The 21,203-nt window shown below is 46.6% G+C and overlaps 1 protein-coding gene across 2 annotated transcripts in view; it reads left to right on the forward strand.

Moving 5' to 3' along the window:
- The window catches only part of TXN2 (thioredoxin 2), a 77,459-nt gene that overhangs the window by 8,253 nt on the left and 48,003 nt on the right, over positions 1-21,203 (forward strand). For both annotated transcript variants that reach the window (XM_073644105.1, XM_073644106.1), the window contains exon 2: positions 1,649-1,911. In XM_073644105.1, coding sequence (XP_073500206.1) covers positions 1,649-1,911 — 263 coding nt within the window. The remainder of the gene's footprint in view (positions 1-1,648; positions 1,912-21,203) is intronic.

The following is a 21,203-nucleotide window of genomic DNA, read 5'->3' on the forward strand; positions in this document are numbered from 1 at the left end:
AGATAAGAGGAGATCTGCAGTATCCGGCAGCAGCCTCTAAACTGTGTTTTTTAAGCGTTTCCGCAGCGGCAATTCCGCTGCCGAAACTCTTAAACGCTTGGTAGAAGGCCTGCCATGTTCTCCAATGATAATCCGCATGTGCTGTGCACATGCTGCGGAAATTTCCGCTGCGGATTATCATTGTGGAAAAATCCGCAGCACTACCAATTATTTTGCGGAATCGCGGCGTTTTCGCCGCCATTGACTTGCATTGGACCGCATGACATCCGCATCACTGCATCTGCACATGCTGATGTATCATGCGGCTCAATCAATGTGCGGATGGTACCCGGGTTTGGAGAAGAGGAGACTCTCCTCCGGACCCGGGTACCATAGAACCTGTAAAAAAAAGAATAAAATAAAAAATAAATATTATATTTACTTTCTGATGGCCCCTGGTGTGCTTGTCTTGGCTTGCCGGCAGCTCGCGGTGGACTCAAGGACCTGTGCTGACGTCATTTAGTCATGTGACGGGTCACGCGACACTGACGTCGGCAGGTCCTTGAGTGTACCGCGAGCTGCCGGCAAGCCGAGATGCATCGAATAAAGACTCCGGGGGCCATCAGAAGGTAAGTATGATATTTATTTTTTACCTTTCTTTCGGTCACACTATATAAATCCATGCCGTTTGCATGGATTTATATAGTGTGACCTAGTTGACAAGCAGTTTCCAAGTGATGCTAAAATCGCTTGGAAAGCGCTTGTCAACCCGCATGCGGAAATATATGTGAAGAACGCTTCACTTCCACTTGTCCCTGGCAGGAAAAACACATGTACAATCCACATGCGTTTTTTCTGCCAGGGAGATGCAGAAACGCTCAGGAAAAAATCCGGAGCATTTCTGCATCGTGGGCACATAGCCTTAAGAACTATAGTGTTCATGTGTATATCCGTCTGCTACCAGAGGTGATAACAGCTGATTAATGGGTGGTGTGCTGGTTGTGGGAACCCCACAGCTCTTCTATTGATAACCTATTTCAAGTATAAGTCATCAGGTTAAAAGTAGTGGACAACTCCTTTATGATGAGCTCCGTTCTCTGTATAGTAAGTGGCATGTACAGGCCCCCATACAAATTAATTACTATATATTCTAATGCTGAAATTGACTATTGGCCGACCATCTAACGTATTGCCTCCTGAGTCTCCTGTGAGAGATGATTTAGGGGTGAGTAGGACTGGGCAGTCTATAATCAAATGGTCAGTCTTTTTCTGCACTTTCGGTAGATACACCAGTCATAGGTGTCTAGCAGTGGCTTACTCTCCTCTCAGGTGCACAGGTATGTCAATGTCTGATCAAAACCTGATTTCACATTGCGTATATTTTGATGTCTTGCCCAAAATACTAAATCACACAGTTGTGAGACATGCAGATGTTGGAAGGACCTAAACGGTGACAACGAGGGAAATGCAAGGAGATCTAAATTTACTTATATAATGTAATTTTTAAACATTTTGGGGACTTCTTTGTATATTTAGATTTAGTTGCCCATTACCTTTTTTTTCTGCCCTGCATTCCTCTTACATCTGTTTGTCTTGCTACTGTGGAAAGTTAAAAAAACAACAACCCAAAACTCTGTTGTAAATGTATTTCTTGTATTTCTCTTTCCAGATGGCACAGAGGGTGATGTTAAGACAGTTTATTTCTTCATTTCGGAGAAGTTTCACTGGCCCAGTACAACCCCTTCCTGGCTACCGTTCGGTGTGCACGCAAACACGTGGTCTGCTATTTACAGCAAAACCTGTCCTTACCTCTGCTCGAACAATCCATGTATCACAGACTTGTAGAGTGACGTTCAATGTCCAGAATAAAGATGACTTTCAGGATCGAGTTGTTGGGAGTGAATCACCAGTTATTGTGGATTTCCATGCACAGTAAGTTAAAATATCTTTTAGAATTCCAAAGCATGCAAGAGTTTTTCATAAACAATGTAGGTCTTGACTGCATACAAACACTTAAAGGGGTTTTGCCACAAACAAAAGTTCATATTAGTAAATGGCTATGTCTGACTGTGCAGGAACATGGTCTGATCATACCACAGCTCCTGGGCAGGGGAGGAAGCAAAAGAGTATACAGACATTACAGCAGGGGATCACAGAGGATTCTTTCTTTGAAGTAAAACATTGTTTAAAAACAGACAGGGAAATGTTTTACCTCACCAAAAGAATCATTTGTAATCCCCTGCTGTAATGCCTGTATTGTCTTTTGTTCTCCCCTGCCCAGGAGATGTGGTATGATCAGACCATGTTCCTGTACATGGTCACACACGGCCATTACACGGGAACAATTACAAGACTATCTCAGCACAGGAACACTTTAAATAAAACACATCTAATTGTGGAACTTATTATGATTTCAAAACTTATTGATTAAAATCAAATTTCGTTCATGGGAAAACCCCTTTAAGCAAGATTGCAGAAATTAATCTTAATATGAAAATACATCTATGGCATAGTGTAAGGATTAGGGCTCATACCCATATGTGTGAAAAAAATGGTTCCGTATTCTGGGCCGAAAAAACGGGCAAGTGCCATGCGATTGCTATGCGATTTTCTCACCTAGCATCCGTATGACATCCGTGTGACATCTGTTTGCAATGCGATTTTAACATGGGTTTTTACATAGGTGAACAGTCTAGGGACAGTTACACAGTTTCCTTTGGCAGTTTCTCCCATGCTCACAGTGACGTCATTGAGGTGAACGGAGTTCATGTTACATGAACTAAGCTCATCTCTATGCCGTCACAGCGAGTCACTGAGGAGCGCACGCATGCTCTCCTCAGTGTCTCTATAGGATGGCTGGTTGGATGGTGGCATCCAGCTACGATCCAGCCTGCAATCTAGATGTAGCAGTGCTGGAGCCATCGCGGGACATATGGATGTTCCTCACGTCGGAAAGGTAAGGATGAGGTTGCTTTTTTATTTTACTTTTATTACAGGGGACATTGGCTTCAGCTGGAATGGGCGTGACGGTAAGTATGGTTTAATTTAGAACAATAAAGGTTGTCTGTTTTATTTCAAATAAAATATTTTATTTTGGGCATGGGTGTTTTTATTTTACATTATCCTAACACTATAGGGTTAGTATAGACGCCTCTCCATTAGTAACCTGGGCTTGATGTCAGCTGGCATTACTAGCTGACATCAACCCCAACCCTATAACCCCACTGCCACCGCTGCAGGGCAGTGGGCACAGCGAGGCTAAGTGCCAGAATTGGCCCATCCTATTTATGCGCCATTTCTGGAGCGGCTGAGGGCTCCTGTTTCTAGCCTCAGAGGGGGCCAATATTCATTGCCCCTTCCTAGGCTATTAATATCAGCCCCCAGCTGTCTGCATAGCCTTTGCTAGCTGTTAAAATAGGGGGGGGCCTAACGCCATTTTGTTTTTTGAGGTCCCCCATTTAAATAGCCAGTAAAGGCTAAGAATTCAGCTGGGGGCTGATATTAGTAGCCTGGGAAGGTCCATGGGTATTACCCCCTTCCCAGGCTTCAAACATCTGCCCCAGTTGTCTGCTTAACCTCTGCTAGACTATAATATTACGGGGGACCCCACGCCATTTTTTATTTTTTTTATTTTTTTTTATTTAATTTAAAACAAAGCCTTTATTTGTAGGCCTGAAAAAAATGCTTTTAATAAATACAAATACAACATAATTTTTAAACAATAACATTTTATAAAACGAAAAATGTTTGTCATTGTTTTTCAAAAAACAGATTAAACAAATGCAACAGGTGTTAAAAACAAAAAAAAACTAACAGGACAATATAAAGCCTATAAATTTTGATATTTGGGGGGCTTATAAAAATGGGTACCTGGACTAGGGGTTGGGAAGGGTGAGGGGGGCACATATGGGAGTTGACACATAGGGGGGTCCAGACGGCGGGGGAGTTGAGGGTGGGAGCAGTGATGGTTCTGGAGTGGACGGGTAAGGTTTTCCGGTACTGACCCAAAATTGCTTGGTTACATTTCCCACAGGAGATTCATAAGATGGATTATTTGGAAAAGGAGATGTTGAATTGGCATTGGATTTTGGGTTTTGAAAAAATAATGCAACATAACCTCATACAAGTTATGGCGGAGGAGAGCAGGAACTAGAGGTTGGAGGAGGCGGAGGAGAGCAGGAACCAGCAGACGGAGGAGGTGGTGGCAGAGGAGAGCAGGAACCAGCGGTTGGAAGAGGTTGTGGCGGAGGAGAGCAGGAACCAGCTGATGGAGGAGGATGAAGGGGAACCAAAAATGATGCCAGGCTTGGAAGAGGCTGTAGGGGAACGAAACATGTGTGGGGCCTTGGAGGAGGGTGTTGCTTATCCGAATGAGGAAGGTGGGTGTACCGAGGCTGGGCATGTAGGATCTGGCATCCAGGGGCAAGAGGCTCAGAGGATTGTATTTGATTTGCATTAGAAAGCTGCCACCTTTCCAGCAAATCAAATAGAACCATTGGCATGTTTGGGGAGGTGGCAGCAGAAATCAAGATTTGTATAGCCATCCTGGTCCTCAGCCTCAAATGGAAAGAAACCTTTTCCAAATATTGGGCAGACTCCTACAGAACCCCTCCTTACCATCCTCAATCACAACCTCCTCGTGGCTGGTGGTTTTTGGGATCTTGTGGCCCCCTCCTTCGCCAGTTGACATCAGGACGGCTCATGGGTGGCTTGGGGGAGCTGTCCTGAGAAGACACTGGTGCTGCTTGTTTTAAGGGACTGCTCCTAAGCCTCCGGTCCACTTGACACAGTCTGGTTGGAAAGGCCACCTGGAACACCAAACTCTGAAGCCGAAGGTTTTTCCTTTTTGGATCTGTATGGAAAAGCAAACAAATAACAATGAAGGATATATAACACTAGCTATTGAACCCGTTCTACGCCCGGGTGGCGAGCATTTTTATTGGTATATGGTCTCTCATGCTGGTATGTGCTGCCCCCCTCCTGGTATTTGTGCTCCCCCCCATCCTGTCTCCACCATCCTATCCTGGTATGCATGGCACCCCTCATCCCTATCCTGGTATGCATGGTACCCCATCCCTCATCTCTATCCTGGTATGTATGGTATCCCTCATCCTGGTATGCATGGGCCCCTCACCCACATCCTGGTATGCATGGCACCCCTCATCCCCATCCTGGTATTGCTGGCCCCTCATCCGAATCCTGGTATGCATGGCACTCCTCATCCCTATCCTGGTATGCATGGCACTCCTCATCCCTATCCTGGTATGCATGGCACTCCTCATCCCTATCCTGGTATGCATGGCACCCCTCGTCCCCAATCCTGGTATGCATGGCACCCCTCGTCACCAATCCTGGTATGCATGGTCCCCTCACCCCCCAATCCTGTAATGCATGGTCCCCTCACCCCCCAATCCTGGTATGCATGGGCCCCTCACCCCCCAATAATGGTATGTGTGGTACCCCTCATCCTGGTATGCATGGTTCCCTCACCCCCCAATCCTGCTATGTGTGGTACCCATCACCCCCCAATCCTGGTATGCATGGTCCCCTCACCTCCCAATCCTGGTATGTGTGGTACCCCTCACCCCCCAATCCTGGTATGTGTGGTACCCCTCACCCCCAATCCTGGTATGCGTGGTACCCCCCAATCCTTGTATGCAAAGTCCCCTCACCCACCAATCCTGGTATGCGTGGTACCCTTCACCCCCCATCCTTGTATGCATGGCCCCCTCACCCACCAATCCTGGTATGTGTGGTACCCCTCACCCCCCAATCCTGGTATGCATGGTCCCCTCACCCCCCAATCCTTATATGCATGGTCCCCTCACCCCCCAAACCTGGTATGCTTGGGCCCCTCTCCTCCCAATAATGGTATGTGTGGTACCCCTCATCCTGGTATGCATGGTCCCCTCACCCCCCTAATCCTGGTATGTGTGGTACCCCTCAATCCTGGTATGTGTGGTACCCCTCACCCCCCAATCCTTGTATGCATGGTCCCCTCACCCCCAATCCTGGTATGCATGGCTCCCCTCACCCACCAATCCTGGTATGCGTGGTACCTCTCACCCCCCAATCCTTGTATGCATGGTCCCCTCACCCCCCAATCCTTGTATGCATGGTCCCCTCACCCCAATAATCCTGGTATGCGTGGTACCCCTCATCCCCCAATCCTGGTATGCGTGGTACCCCTCACCCACCAATCCTGGTATGCGTGGTACCCCTCACCCACCAATCCTGGTATGCGTGGTACCCCTCACTCCCCAATCCTGGTATGTGTGGTACTCCTCACCCCCCAATCCTGGTATGCATGGTCCCCTCACCCTGCAATCCTGGAATGCATGGTCCCCTCACCCACCAATCCTGCTATGTGTGGTACCCCTCATCCTTGTATGTGTGGCCCCCTCACCCCCCAATCCTTGTATGTGTGACCCCCTCACCTCCCAATCCTGGTATGTGTGGCCTCCTCATCCCTTTCACACTGTACACACATACAAAAAAATAAACAGTTATATTCACCTTTCTTCTCTGTGCTCCAGCGCTGCTGCGTCCTGTTCTGCCGGAGGCTGGGGGAGGAGTGCGGCGCCGGAGTACTGCGCTGTCCGGCGCCATTTTGCTGAAGACACACTGTAAATGTGTCTTCAGTAAAATAGCGCCGGATAGCGCTATGCGCATGCGCTGATCTGACGCCTCACTCCTGCCCCGGTCTCCAGCGAAGAGAGGCGCTGCTGCAACGCTCCTCCTGGTCAGGTAAGTATGTAAGTATGGTGCCGGAGATCGCGGTATGCGTTCAGTGCCTACGCATACCGCGATCTCCGGTGCCATACACACTTCTCTTACCTGTAACGGCTGGATGCATGATTGTCTGGAGCCAGACTGCGCGTCGCGCATGCGCAGTCTATCGAGGCTTCAGACAGAGGCACACATCCCCGGTTATATTGTAGATGACTATTTACTTACATTACAAATAGCATACTATTCTAAACTTACGGTCTCAGATCAATTACGGGTGACAAAAATTGCATCTTTTCAAAATAGAAATATTCCCGCTTCTTGGATCACTCTGGGAGCACATCTGTCTCTCTCGCCTAAATTGATCTCGGCAGCGTTTCTGCACTGTAAGCACTGGAAAAACACAACATATTTAGGACTTTTAATGATTCAGACAAGTACGTTAGAAAGTAAAAGCAAAAAAAACACACTTATGCCTTCCTGATCTTTTTTTAGACATCTTATAGAAGTTAGGGTACAGAATCCCACTTATGTAGCACCAAGCTGCATTTCGCTGGCCCACATCCTCGTAGCCAACATGTCCAATGTCCCATAACTGGGGCCCCTGCTGCACTAAGGAAATAAGGCTGCTCACATTCATTTTTTGTCTCGGCTTCCGTGGAGGCATGACTGTGTGGAGACTTCCTATATATGACATCACTTGTGTGAATTAATGAGCTTCCTGGGTTGTCCTGATCAATTTCGCGGGATTTGAATACTTGAGTGCGTTTTTTACGCAACAAAAACGGATGGACCGCGTGCTGCGCGTATTTTTTTTCGCACCCATTGACTTGCATTGGCGAGTCTTGTCCGATATACGCAGCATAAATCAGTACAATTTTGGAGCCCAAATTTTTTTTTTTTTTTAAGTTATAAGGGTTAAAAGTTGACCAGCGATTTTTTTTTTTTTTTTTTTTTTCCAACAAAATTTTCAAAAAAATTTTTTAGGGACCACATCACATTTGAAGTGACTGAGGGGCCTTTATGACAGAAAATGGCCAAAAGTGACACCATTCTAAAAACTGCACCCCTCAAGGTGCTCAAAACCACATACAAGAAGTTTATTAACCCTTCAGGTGCTTCACGGAATTTTTGGAATGTGGAAGAAAAAAAATGTTCATTTATTTCTTTTTCACAAAAATGTTACTTTAGACCCCAATTTTTTTATTTTCGCAAGGGTATCAGGATAAAATGGACCGCAAAATTTGTTGTGCAATTCCTCTTGTGCACGCCGATGCCCCATATGAGGGGGAAAACCACGGTTTGGGCGCACGGCAGGGCTCGGAAGGGAAGGAGCGCCATTTGACTTTTTGAATGTAAAATTTGTTTGAATAATTAGCGGATGCCATGTTGCGTTTGGGGAGCCCCTGATGTGCCTAAACACTGGAATCCCCCCACAAGTGACACTATTTTGAAAATTAAACCCCTCAAGGATTTTATCAAGGGGTCATTTTGAACCCAGAAGTACGACACAGAATTTGATAACATTAGGTCAGCATATTGAATAAGTTGTCATTAGTCTTGAGCGCAAGTGCTCTCTACTTGAGTTTGCATCGGGTACTCTGGTATGCACCAAATATCGCGGGTGCTCGAGTCCATAGTTGCTAGACACCCAAAAAAAACAGGCATGCATGGCATGCAATCCCCGCAAGTTTTTTTTGGCTGTATAACAGCTGCAAAACATATAGGGCAGAGACTAGAGCATGTCACTCGAGCACCCACGATACTAGGTGCATACCCGAGCACCCAATGCAAACTGAAGTAGCACTTGTGCTCAACACTAGTCGCCATATCGTCGTCATTTTTATTTCTTTACTTTTGAAAAAATCCCAATCCGATCCACAACCCTAGCCCACCCCTAACCCTAGCACAACCCTAAACCTAGAGTTGATTTTTTACGCCGTTCCTCGTGCGATATAAGTGATTAGACGACTTTATTCTTTGGGTCAGCGCGATTACAGCGATACCAGGTTCATATAGTTTTTTATGACTGACAGCTGTCACACACTAAAAGATGCTTTTTTTTGCAAAGACTAGTTTTTGCATCGCCATATTTTGAAAGCTATAATTTTTCCATATTTCGGCTTGTTTTTTGCGGGACGAGTTGATGTTTTTATTGGTACCATTTTCGGGCACGTGACATTTTTTGATCGCTTTCTATTCTGATTTTAGGGAGGCAGAATAAACAAAAACCAACAATTCCGGAATCGTTTTTTTTTTTTTTTTTTTTTTTAATTACGCCCCACATGTGGTGAAATTGATAAGGCAGCTTTATTCAGCGGTACCACATTTATATATTTTTTTTATGTTTTGGTGCTTTTACGCAATAAAAAATATTTTATAGAAAAAATATTTTTTTTATATCGCTTTATTCTGAGAGCTATAAAACTTTTTTATGTTCCAGCTGATGGAGCTGTATGGCGGCTTGTTTTTTTGCGGAACAAAATGACGTTTTCAGCTTTACCATTTTTATTTGCATTTGTCTTTTTGATCGCGTTTTATTGCATTTTTTGTTTGGTGGTATGATGATAAAGCATAGTTTTTTGCTTCGTGTTTTTTTTTTTTTTACCGTGTTCAATAAAGGGGTTAACTAGTGGTACAGTTTTATAGGTCAGGTCGTTCCGGACATGGCGATACCACATATGTGTACTTTTATTGTTTTGTTTTTTTCCATAATATTTATTTATAGGTACAGTACATTTTTATTTTTTTGGGATTATTATTATTTTTTTTAATATATATATATTTTTTTAAAAAATTCACTTTGATACATTTTGACCATTTACACTTTGTCCCGCTATAGGACATTCACTTTTTGCAGTCTGATTGGCTGTATAGCATAGGAATGTAGCAGCGTCCCTGTGCTATACAGTCTGTCAGCGCTGCACAGGGAGAAGTTACTTTGATCTTGCACTGCGCCTGATCAAAGTAACTTCTTGCCTCTCCTTGCTCCCGGAATGGTTAATATGCAGGGAGCAGTGCGGGACCGCTCCTTGCACATAGTAACGGGTATCAGCTGACACTCAGCGGCTATCGCACCGCTTGTATGCGATCGCTATATTCGTAATAGTACTTCCCTGGCCCAATAGGCCCAGAACACAAGGACTTACTATTACCACATACAGGTGCATCTCACTAAATTAGAATATCATCAAAAAGTTAATTTATTTCAGTTCTTCAATACAAAAAGTTAGATTCATATATTATATAGAGAGTCATTACAAACAGAGTGATCTATTTCAAGTGTTTATTTTTGTTAACGTTGATGATTATGGCTTACAGCCAAGGAAAACACAAAAGTCATTATCTCAGTAAATTAGAATATTTTATAACAGGTTGAAAAATGTTTTTAACATCCGAAATGTTGTCCTACTGAAATGTATGTTCAGTAAATGTACTCAATACTTGGTTGGGGCTCCTTTTGTATTAGTTGCTACATCAGTGTGGCGTGGCATGGAGGCGATCAGCCTGTGGCACTGCTGAGGTGTTATGGAAGCCCAGGTTGCTTAGATAGCAGCATTGTTGGGTCTGGTGTATCATCTTCCTCTTGACAATACCCCATAGATTCTCTATGGGGTTAAGGTCAGACGAGTTTGCTGGCCCATCAACCACAGTGATACTGTTGCTTTTAAACGAGGTATTGGTACTTTTGGCAGTGTGGACAGGTGCCAAGTCCTGCTGGAGAATGAAATTTCCATCTCCAAAAAGCTTGTCGGCAGAGGGAAGCATGAAGTGCTCTAAAAATTCCTGGTAGACGGCTGCGCTGACTTTGGTCTTAATAAAACACAGTGGACCTACACCAGCAGATGACATGGCTCCCCAAACCATCACTGATTGTGGAAACTTCACACTGGACCTCAAGCAGCTTGGATTGTGTGCCTCTCCACTCTTCCTACAGACTCTGGGACCTTGATTTCCAAATGAAAATTGGAACTCTGGGACCTTGTGGAGTGTTTCAATAACTGCCTTCTGGACATCTGTCAAGTCAGCAGTCTTCCCCACGATTGTGGAGCCTACTGAAACAGACTAAGGGGCCTTTTTAAACACTTAGAAAGCCTTTGCAGGTGTTTTTTAATTATTCTAATTTACTGAGATAATGATTTTTGTGTTTTCATTGGCTGTAAGCCATAATCATCAACATTTACAGAAATAAACACTTGAAATAGATCACTGTTTGTAATCACTCTATATAATATATGAGTTTCACTTTTTGTGTTGAAGAACTGAAATAAATGAAGTTTTTGATGATATTCTAATTTAGTGAGATGCACCTGTATGTCAGAAAGGGGTTAACATTGGTCCGAGTGCAATCCGATTTTTTATTCTCTGCTTAGATCGGACTGAGAAAAAAAAATTGCAGCATGCTGTGAGTGGCCGCGTATATGGGACAAGACTCACCAATGCAAGTCAATGGGTGCGATAAAAAAAAAAATCGCACGGCACTCGTACCATGTGTAACGGGTCTGGGAGGCGGAACCTCTGAGCAACTTATACAAGGGGGCGGTCCTTGTAAGGAAGCGGGTGGCGACCAGGGAAGACAGGCAGGTAGTCACAGCAGGTGACCGGGACAGTCTCTGGGTAAACGGGCAGGAGGTCACAGCAAGTGACCGGGGCAGTCTCTGGGTGAACGGGCAGGAGGTCACGGCAAGTGACCGGGACCGTCTCTGGGTGAACGAGCAGGAGGTCACGGCAAGTGACCGGGACAGTCTCTGGGTAAAGGGTGACCGGGACAGTCTCTGGGTAAAGGGTAGGTACGACCTGTGACGGCTGAGCCTCCAGGTAGGCTAGCAGGCAGATGGCAGATGTGTGCTCCCAGGTGTGCAGGCGAGAGTCTCTGGATAAGCAGGTGGTCACAGCATGTGACGGCGGAGCCTCCAGGTAGGCTAACAGGCAGGTAGCAGATGAGCGCTCCCAGGTGAGCGGGCAAGAGTCTCTGGACTGGCAGGTGGTCACAGCACGTGACGGCGGAACCTCCTGGTAGGCTAGCAGGCAGGTAGCAGGTGGGCGCTCCCAGGTGAGCGGGCAAGCTGGTCCATAGACAGACTGACAGGTGTCGGAAGGCAGACCGTCGGACCTCAGGCTAGCAAGCAGGTAAGCGGATAACAGGCAGGAATCAGACAGCAATCTGGCAGGAAACTGGCAGGTAACTGGAAACGGGACCTGAGGGCTGAAGCAGAGTAGTGAACAGTGCAACAACATTGCTCGGGCACCTCCATTTTGGAGGAGGTGCCTTATATATGGTGAAGTCCTCCGGCCATTGGCCGGGGACTCCTTAGGACGGCGCGCGCGGCCCCTTTAAGAGGGAGGGAGCGCGCGCGCGCCCTAAGCACCGTGGCCGGGAAGGAGCGCGCGCTGCCAGCAGAGCGGGAGGAGGACGCCGGGCTCGGAGCGGAGAGGTGAGGGAAACAGCGTCCCTGCCTAGCAGAGGGCAGGGACGCCGACGCTACAGTACCCCCCCCTTTAGGCCCCCCCTTTTTAGGCCAGACAGAAATTTAGCAAGGATGAGAGGGGCATGGATGTTCTCCCGGGGCTCCCACGTTCTCTCTTCAGGACCAAACCCCTTCCAATCTACTAGAAAAAAGGTCTTTCCTCTTACCCTTTTTGTGGCCAGAATATTCTCTACCTCAAACTCGTTTTCAGCGGAAACCGGAGCAGGAGGCGTACCTGTAGACTTGGAAAAAGAGTTAAGTACCACGGGTTTGAGGAGAGATACATGGAAGGAGTTATGGATCCGCAAGTTGGCCGGGAGTTTCAATTTATAGGCCACCGGGTTGATCTGACTGATGACCTCCAGAGGACCGATGAACCGAGGCCCTAACTTATAGGAAGGAATCTTGAGCCGGACATACTTGGACGAGAGCCAGACCTTATCCCCTGGACAGAATTGAGGAGGATCCAGACGTTTTTTGTCAGCATGTCTTTTCATACGCTCGGACGACTGAAGGAGTGCGGACCGGGTACTCTCCCACATGGAGGAAAATTTGTTAACAAGAGATTCCGCAGCCGGATTATCCACCGAGGTGGAGACAGGAAATGGGATCCGAGGATGCTGACCGAAGGCTACAAAAAACGGGGATTTGGAGGAAGATTCGCTCTCGTGATTGTTGTAAGAGAATTCGGCCCATGGCTGGAGATCCACCCAGTCAGAATGGTGGGCATTAACGAAGTGCCGGAGGTAACTGGTCAAGATCTGATTGATCCGCTCCAGTTGACCATTAGACTGTGGGTGGTAAGCGGAGGAGAAGTCCAGGGTGACGTCTAGCAATTTACAAGTGGCTCTCCAGAAGCGTGAGGTGAACTGTACCCCACGATCCGACACGACGTGGAGGGGCAGGCCATGAAGACGGAAGATGTGGCGGATAAAGTCTTTAGCCAGCTCTGGTGCAGACGGGAGGCCTGACAGGGGAATAAAGTGAGCCATCTTGGAAAAGCGGTCAGCGACAACCCAAATGACCGTACAACCGGCAGAGACGGGGAGATCAGTTATGAAGTCCATAGCAATATGCTGCCAGGGGGCAGCAGGCACAGGAAGCGGAAGGAGGCGACCGGCTGGCAGGTGTCTCGGGACTTTGTTGCGGGCGCAGGACACACAGGCAGAAACAAAGTCTATTACGTCCTTGTGCAGGGTAGGCCACCAGTAGTGCCGGGTAATAAGCTGGAGGGTCTTTTTCTGACCGGCGTGGCCAGCTAGTTTAGACGAATGGCCCCAGTGTAGGATCTTCTCCCGATCAGGTACTGAAACGAACGTCTTACCGGGAGGGAGACGATTTAGACTCACGGGAGCCACCTGCATTACTCTGGCGGGATCGATGATATGTTTAGGTTCTTCCTCGAGATCGGACACCAGAAAGGATCGGGACAAGGCGTCTGCTTTGATGTTTGTCAGCCGGGCGAAAATGAAGAACAAAATCAAAGCGAGCAAAAAACAAGGACCACCGGGCTTGGCGCGGGTTAAGTCTCTGGGCATGCTGGAGGTAAGCCAAGTTCTTGTGGTCAGTGTAAATTATTACCGGGTGAAGAGCCCCCTCGAGTAGGTAACGCCACTCCTCCAATGCCAGCTTGATGGCCAATAACTCTCGGTCTCCTATGGAATAGTTGCGCTCAGAAGAGGAGAAGAGTTTGGAGAAGAAGCCACAAGTTACCATTCTCCCGGAAGACGATTTTTGGGTAAGTACCGCTCCGGCTCCAGAGGAGGAGGCGTCAACTTCCAGGAAGAACTGCTTGTTGCCGTCCGGGCGATGCAGCACCGGGGCGGAAGAGAAGGCCTGTTTTAAGGAAAGAAAGGCCTCCTCTGCTTCGGGCGGCCACTCTCTGGGATTAGTGCCCTTACGGGTGAGCGCGGAAATTGGGGCAGTCCGGGAAGAGAAGTGCGGTATGAAGAGGCGGTAGTAGTTGGCGAAGCCCAGGAACCGCTGAATAGCCTTCAACCCCTCCGGTCGAGGTCATTTCTCGATGGCAGACAGGTTCTCTGGATCCATTCGGAGGCCGGTCTGAGAAATAATGTAGCCCAAAAACGGAAGCGAGGTCTGCTCAAAGAGGCACTTCTCGTATTTAGCGAAGAGGTGATTCTGCCTGAGCCTGAGCAGGACCTGACGAACGTCCCTCCGGTGAGTCTGGAGATCCGGAGAGAAGACCAAGATGTCGTCCAGGTACACCACTACGCAGGAGTAGAGAAGGTCCCGGAAGATGTCATTGACCAACTCTTGAAAGACGGCAGGAGCATTACAGAGACCAAAGGGCATTACCAGATATTCATAGTGGCCGTCCCGGGTGTTGAATGCAGTCTTCCATTCATCCCCTTGACGGATACGGACCAGGTTGTACGCCCCACGGAGGTCCAGTTTGGTGAAGATTCTAGCCCCCCTCAGACGATCAAATAACTCCGGAATGAGCGGAAGGGGGTACTTATTCTTCACCGTGATCTGGTTAAGGCCTCTATAGTCTATACAGGGACGGAGAGAGCCGTCCTTCTTTTTAACGAAAAAGAAGCCTGCTCCCGCCGGGGAGGTAGATTTCCGGATGAATCCCCGGGCCAGATTCTCCTCAATATATTCGGACATCGACCGGGTCTCCGCAGCGGACAATGGGTAAATACGCCCACGGGGAGGCATAGTACCGGGTAACAGGTCGATAGGACAGTCGTATGGTCTATGAGGGGGTAATGTCTCTGCCTCCTTTTTATTAAAGACATCAGCAAATGACCAATAAGGAATCGGAAGTCCAGGTAGATTAGTTGGGGTAGGAGAAGGACGGACGGGATGAACGGGAACCAAACAAGTCTTATGGCAGTCCTGTCCCCAACGAAGGACTTCTCCGGTCTTCCAGTCAAGCACGGGTGCATGTTTCTGGAGCCAAGGTAGGCCTAGTAAGAGGGCGTGAGAGAGTCCAGGCAGAACATGAAAAGAGATGCTCTCAGAATGCAGCATTCCAACCTGCAGAGTAATGGATTCGGTGATGAGTTGGATGGGACGTGGTAAGAGGCCCCCATCCACGGCAGCGACAGATAAGGGTACAGCCAGAGGTTTGGTGGGAATGCGGTGTTTTTCTACCAGGGACTGTGAAATAAGATTCCCGGCTGCTCCAGAGTCAAGTTGGGCTAGTTCGAAATAACGATTCTCCCCGCAGATAATTGAGACTGACAGCAGCAGAGATGGAGAGGATTTATTCTTGTCTAGGTCGACCTCTCTGAGCGAACCTAGACACAGGCGTTTCCCGACCTCTCCGGGCAGGTACGGATCCGGTGCTCCTTGCTACCACAGTAGAAGCAGCTCCCCTCGGCATGGCGTAAGTCCTGACGGGTTTTGACCATCTTGGTCTGGTCGACCTGCATAGGCTCAGGAGAGTGTACCTGGGGAGAAACGGAGGGAGTGACGGATTTCTGAAAAGTAGGAGCTAGACGTGGAAACCTCCTCTCACGGGTGACCTCTTTGGCACGCTCCTGGAACCGTAGGTCAATCCGGGTGGCAAGAGTTATTAAGTCATCGAGAGTGGTAGGAATGTCCCGACCGGCGAGTTAATCTTTAATACGGCCGGACAGACCCTCCCAGAAGACAGACACCAGAGCGTCGTTATCCCAGGTCAGCTCCGAGGCAAGGGTACGGAACCGTATGGCATATTGGCCCACGGTGAGACTTCCCTGACGGAGGCGTAGCAGAGACGATGCGGATGAGGTCTTCCGTCCGGGTTCGTCGAAAACTTTCCGGAAAGCCGTGAGAAAGGCAGGCAAGTCGGACGCCAGGGGGTCTCCTCTCTCCCATAGAGGATTTAGCCAAGCCAGTGCCTCCCCCGTGAGATGGGACATGATGAAGGCTACTTTGGCCCGGTCGGAGTTAAACTGGTGGGACAGGAGTTCAAAGTGCAGGGTGCACTGGTTTATGAAGCCCCGAGCCAGAGCGGAGTCGCCTCCGAAGCGAGGAGGTGCAGAAAGCCGGGGTCCGGAGCAGGATACCATGGTATTGGTGGGCAGCGGAGCTGCCGGGTTGCGAGTCAAGACACTAGCGGTGGTTGCTGGTGGAGCAGTCAGAGTGTCCAGGCGAGAATTGACATTCCGCAGGTGACTCAGGATGGACTCCTGTTGGGACCTCTGACGGGACAGTTCATGACAAAGGTCCGAGAGCGAGGGAGCTTGGGTGCCACCGGGTTCCATGGCCCGAGCAAACTGTAACGGGTCTGGGAGGCGGAACCTCTGAGCAACTTATACAAGGGGGCGGTCCTTGTAAGGAAGCGGGTGGCGACCAGGGAAGACAGGCAGGTAGTCACAGCAGGTGACCGGGACAGTCTCTGGGTAAACGGGCAGGAGGTCACAGCAAGTGACCGGGGCAGTCTCTCGGTGAACGGGCAGGAGGTCACGGCAAGTGACCGGGACAGTCTCTGGGTGAACGGGCAGGAGGTCACGGCAAGTGACTGGGACAGTCTCTGGGTAAAGGGTAGGTACGACCTGTGACGGCTGAGCCTCCAGGTAGGCTAGCAGGCAGATGGCAGATGTGTGCTCCCAGGTGAGCAGGCGAGAGTCTCTGGATAAGCAGGTGGTCACAGCATGTGACGGCGGAGCCTCCAGGTAGGCTAACACCATGCATGTGTCATCCGATTTTTATGCAACCGTCTCCTGGAAAACCCGACATTTCATAAGCAGAGTACAGTAAAATCACAGTGTGAATTGCCACAAGAGAATATATATATATATATATATATATATATTCAAAATCAAATAAATACCATTATGTGAGTGACATATATAATTAGTACAGTGCGTGTGTAGCTTACTGTACATGTATTTTAGTAAGAAATAAATTACAGAAATTTTGTAGGATCTTCCGAAATTTTGTTTACCAGCTGAGGTACGTACGTTGGCAAGTGGGGTTATAGTATTGGGGTTGATGTCAGCTTTGTATTGTTAGCTGAAATCAAGCCCAGGGGTTAGTAATGGAGAGGCGTCTATAAGACGCCCCCATTACTAACCCCATAGTCATATTGTAAATAAGAAAACACCCAGAATAAAGTCGTTTATTTTAAATAATGACAGACTCCTTTGTTGGAATAAACACTCTCTGTCCCTCTTACCCATTTATTATGGAAAAAAGAAAAAATAATAAACCACATAATATTCCTCACTTGTCCGACAAGAAGATAATCCATTTGTCCCACGACATGTCTAGCTCTGCTACATCTAGATGCCTTGCTGAATGGTCGCATCATGCAACCATTCAGCCTGGCATCTAGCAGAGACACTGAGCTGCGCGTTCTAGCGCAGCATCGGTGACCAGATTAAGGTGAGCGGAGTTCTTAGCCAATGAATGCCATTTACCTCACTGACTGCCAATACAAAGCTGACATAAACCCCAATACTATTAACCCACTGATGTTTTTAGTTTGAGAGGGGGCCAATATCCATTGCCCCTTCCTAGCCTATTAATATCAGCCCACAGCTGTCTGCCTAGCCTTTGCTGGTTATTAATTATTGGGGGACCCCACAATTTTTTGGGAGTCCCCCATTTTAATAACCAGTTAAGGCAAAGTATACAGCTGTGAGCTAATATTAATAGCCTGGGAATCTCCATGTTTATTACCCCCTTCCCAAGCTATAAACATCAGTCCCCAGCTGTCCACTTTCCCTCAGCTGTTTAATAAAAATTATGCGGGACCCCACCCCATTTTTCTTCATTTATTTATTTCTTAAATACATGTACATTAAGCTACACACGCAAAGCACTGCTTATATATCTCGCTTACCTATCTACCTGTTTTTTAAAAATATTTGAAAACTATGTAAAAGCTAAAGTTAAAATCGCATTGCATTCGTATGTTATTCGGATACTATGTGAGAAAGATCGCATTATGCTCGCATGACACTAGGCCGACTTTTCAGGAACAACATCAGACTGATTTTTTTTTTTTTTTTTTGTAACGGGTATGAGCCATGTTTCATCTGATCACTTGTCTAATGTACTGCAATACTTATGCATTAGAGCTGTCACTTTGACAATGACAGAACGCCTGTTAAACTCTGCTTTCATGGTCTATCAGGCTACTGTACTTGGCAGACCCAATGGTAATTTTTTTACCTCTGTTTGCCATAACAACCATCTTCTCCCCATGATCATGTTGCGGGAGTGCCAATGAGGTGAGAGAGGGAGCAACGTCCCTTTCACAATTAGCGATCGCTGTTGATTGTGGCATTTAGGGGATTAAACAGTCAAGGCTGGAACCATCCTTGGCTGTCACATTGACATATTAGTTAACCCTTTCGCGCCAGAGCCTGTTTTTGCCTTCGTGACCAGTCCAATTTTTTCAATTCTGACCACTGTCACTTTGAGGTAATAATTCTGGAACGCTTCTGATTCTGAGATTGTTTTTTCGTGACATTTTGTACTTCAAGATATTGGTAAAATTTCTTCAATATGACTTGCGTTATTTTGTGAAAAAATCGGAAATTTGGCAAAAATGTTGAAAATTTTTCAATTTTCAAACTTTGAATTTTCATGCCCTTAAATCAGAGAGATATGTCACACAAAATAGTTAATAAATAACATTTCCCACATGTCTACTTTTACATCAGCACAATTTTGGAACCAAAATTTTTTTTTGTTAGGAGGTTATAGGGGTTAAACGTTGACCATTGACTAATTTTTCCAACAAAATTTACAAAACCATTCACGTGCTTCACAGGAATTTTTGTAATGTGGAAGAAAACAATGAACATTTAACTTTTTTTCACAAAAATGTTACTTTAGACCCAATTTTTCTTATTTTAACAAGGGTAACAGAAAAAAATAGACTGCAAAATTTGTTGTGGAATTTCTCCCGAGCAAACTGATACCCCATATGTGAGGGAAAACCACTGTTGGGCGCACGGCAGGGCTCCGAAGGGAAGGAGCGCCATTTGACTTTTTGAATGTAAAATTTGCTTGAATAATTAGCAGACGCCATGTCGCGTTTGGGGAGCCCCTGATGTGCTTAAACCGTGGAAACCCCCCACAAGTGACCCCATTTTGGAAACTAAACCCCTAAAGGAACTTATCTAGATGTGTGGTGAGCATCTTGAACTCCCAGGTGCTTCACAGAAGTTTATAACGTAGAGCCGTGAAAATAAAAAAATCTAACTTTTTCCACAAAAATGATATTTTAGCCTCAATTTTTTAATTTTCATAAGGGTAAGAGGAGAAAATGGACCCCAAAAAACAGTCTTGCAATTTCTCCTGAGTACGCCGATACCCCATATGTGCTGGAAAACTACTGCTTTGGCGCACGGCAGGGCTTGTAGAGAAAGAAGCGCTATGCTGGCTGGGATAGGTTGCAGACACCATGTCACATTTGAAGAGTCGCTGACATGCCGAAACAGCAGAAACCCCCACAAGTGACCCGATTTTGTAAACTACACTTCTCAAGGAATTCATCTAGGGGAGCAGTGAGTAATTTTTAAACCATCAGGCGATACACAAACTTGTATAACATTGGGCTGAGTAAATGAAATATTACTATTTTTTTCCACTAAAATGTTGCTTTGACCCCAAGTTTGCAATTTTCAAAAGGGGTAATAAGAGAAAATATTACACAACTTCTCTTAAGTACATAATACCCCATAAGTGGTCGAAAACGACTTTTCAGGCACAATGCAAAGCTCATAAGGAATGGAGTGCCATGTTACAGAGCAGATTTTACTGTTGTGGTTTCCAGGTGACATGACACACCGGGAGAGCCCCTGAGGTCCCAGAACAGCAGAAACCCCTCATAAGTGACCCCATTTTACAAACTACACCTCTCAATGAATTCATCTAGGGGTGCAGTGATCATATTGACACCACATGTGACTCACAGAAATTTATATCATTGGGCAGTGAAGAAAAAATAATTATATTTTTACCACAAAAAAATAGTTTTAGCCTCAGATTTTACATTTTCACACAGTGGAATAGGTAAAAATGGTGCTGAAATGTGTCACACAATTTTTTCTAAACATGTCAATACACCATATGTGGTTGTACAGTACCGCTTAGCCATACGGCAAGACCCGGGAGGGACGGAGCGCTATTTGACTCTTGGAGAACAAATTATTGTAGAATAGTTTGCGGACTCCATATACAGAGCCCCTAAGTGCTAGAAGAGCAGAATCCCCCCTCAAGTGACCCAATTTTGGAATTTATACCCCTTTGGGAATTTACCTACAGGTGTAGTGACAATTTTTACTTTGTGGGTGTTTTCCAGAAACAAGCAGCAGTGGATGTTGCTGAGTGAAAATTTCAAACTGCCGTTGTAGTGACCAGTACATTGTTGTGCCCAGCTCATACTTCTGGAGACATGCACCTGTAAATTAGGCAGGCTCTCATCTCTACAGGAATGCCAAACATGTGGACCCTAAAAGTAGTTTAGGCACATTGTGGGGCTCAGAAGGGAGGGGAGCATTTGGATTTGGGATCACAGAATTTTCTTAATTTCTTTTGGGGGGCAAGGGCCATTTCTTTTTTCCAGAACCTTTGTGCTACCAGTAACTTGTAAGTCCCTTATATTTTCTTTAACAGATGACAGACCTGAGTGGGCACTTGCTTTTTTGTGGATTGAGTTGAAGCTTTTATTGAGAACATTTTACATATCTTTTATCCTGCCCTCTACCTTGAGCACTTACATCGGGGTTTCCATCTGAATCTCCAAGTGATGTAGTTCAGATGAAACCCCCGAGGGATCCATTCACGATAGTGATGCAGCAGACTTACTCTGGACTCAGTCTGGCCTCTGTTTAACTCATGTTCTTTTCTTCAGAGGTTAACAAAACTGTGGCCAACCGCACTTTTATGCATCCTAAAAAAACTGACACCGTGGGATTATAGGCCAGATGGCGTCCATCTGCCTCATTACAGGGAATCTTCCGCCAGAGGTTCCGTCTGAATCACGTATTTCAGAGATTTACACAGAAACCCCGGTGTAAGTGCTCAGCGCAGAGCGCAGAATAAATGTGAGCCAAG

Source organism: Phyllobates terribilis, unplaced genomic scaffold, assembly GCF_046119375.1.
Source record: "Phyllobates terribilis strain yellow unplaced genomic scaffold, ASM4611937v1 Scaffold_8__6_contigs__length_399053987, whole genome shotgun sequence".
In the NCBI taxonomy this organism is placed as follows: domain Eukaryota; kingdom Metazoa; phylum Chordata; class Amphibia; order Anura; family Dendrobatidae; genus Phyllobates; species Phyllobates terribilis.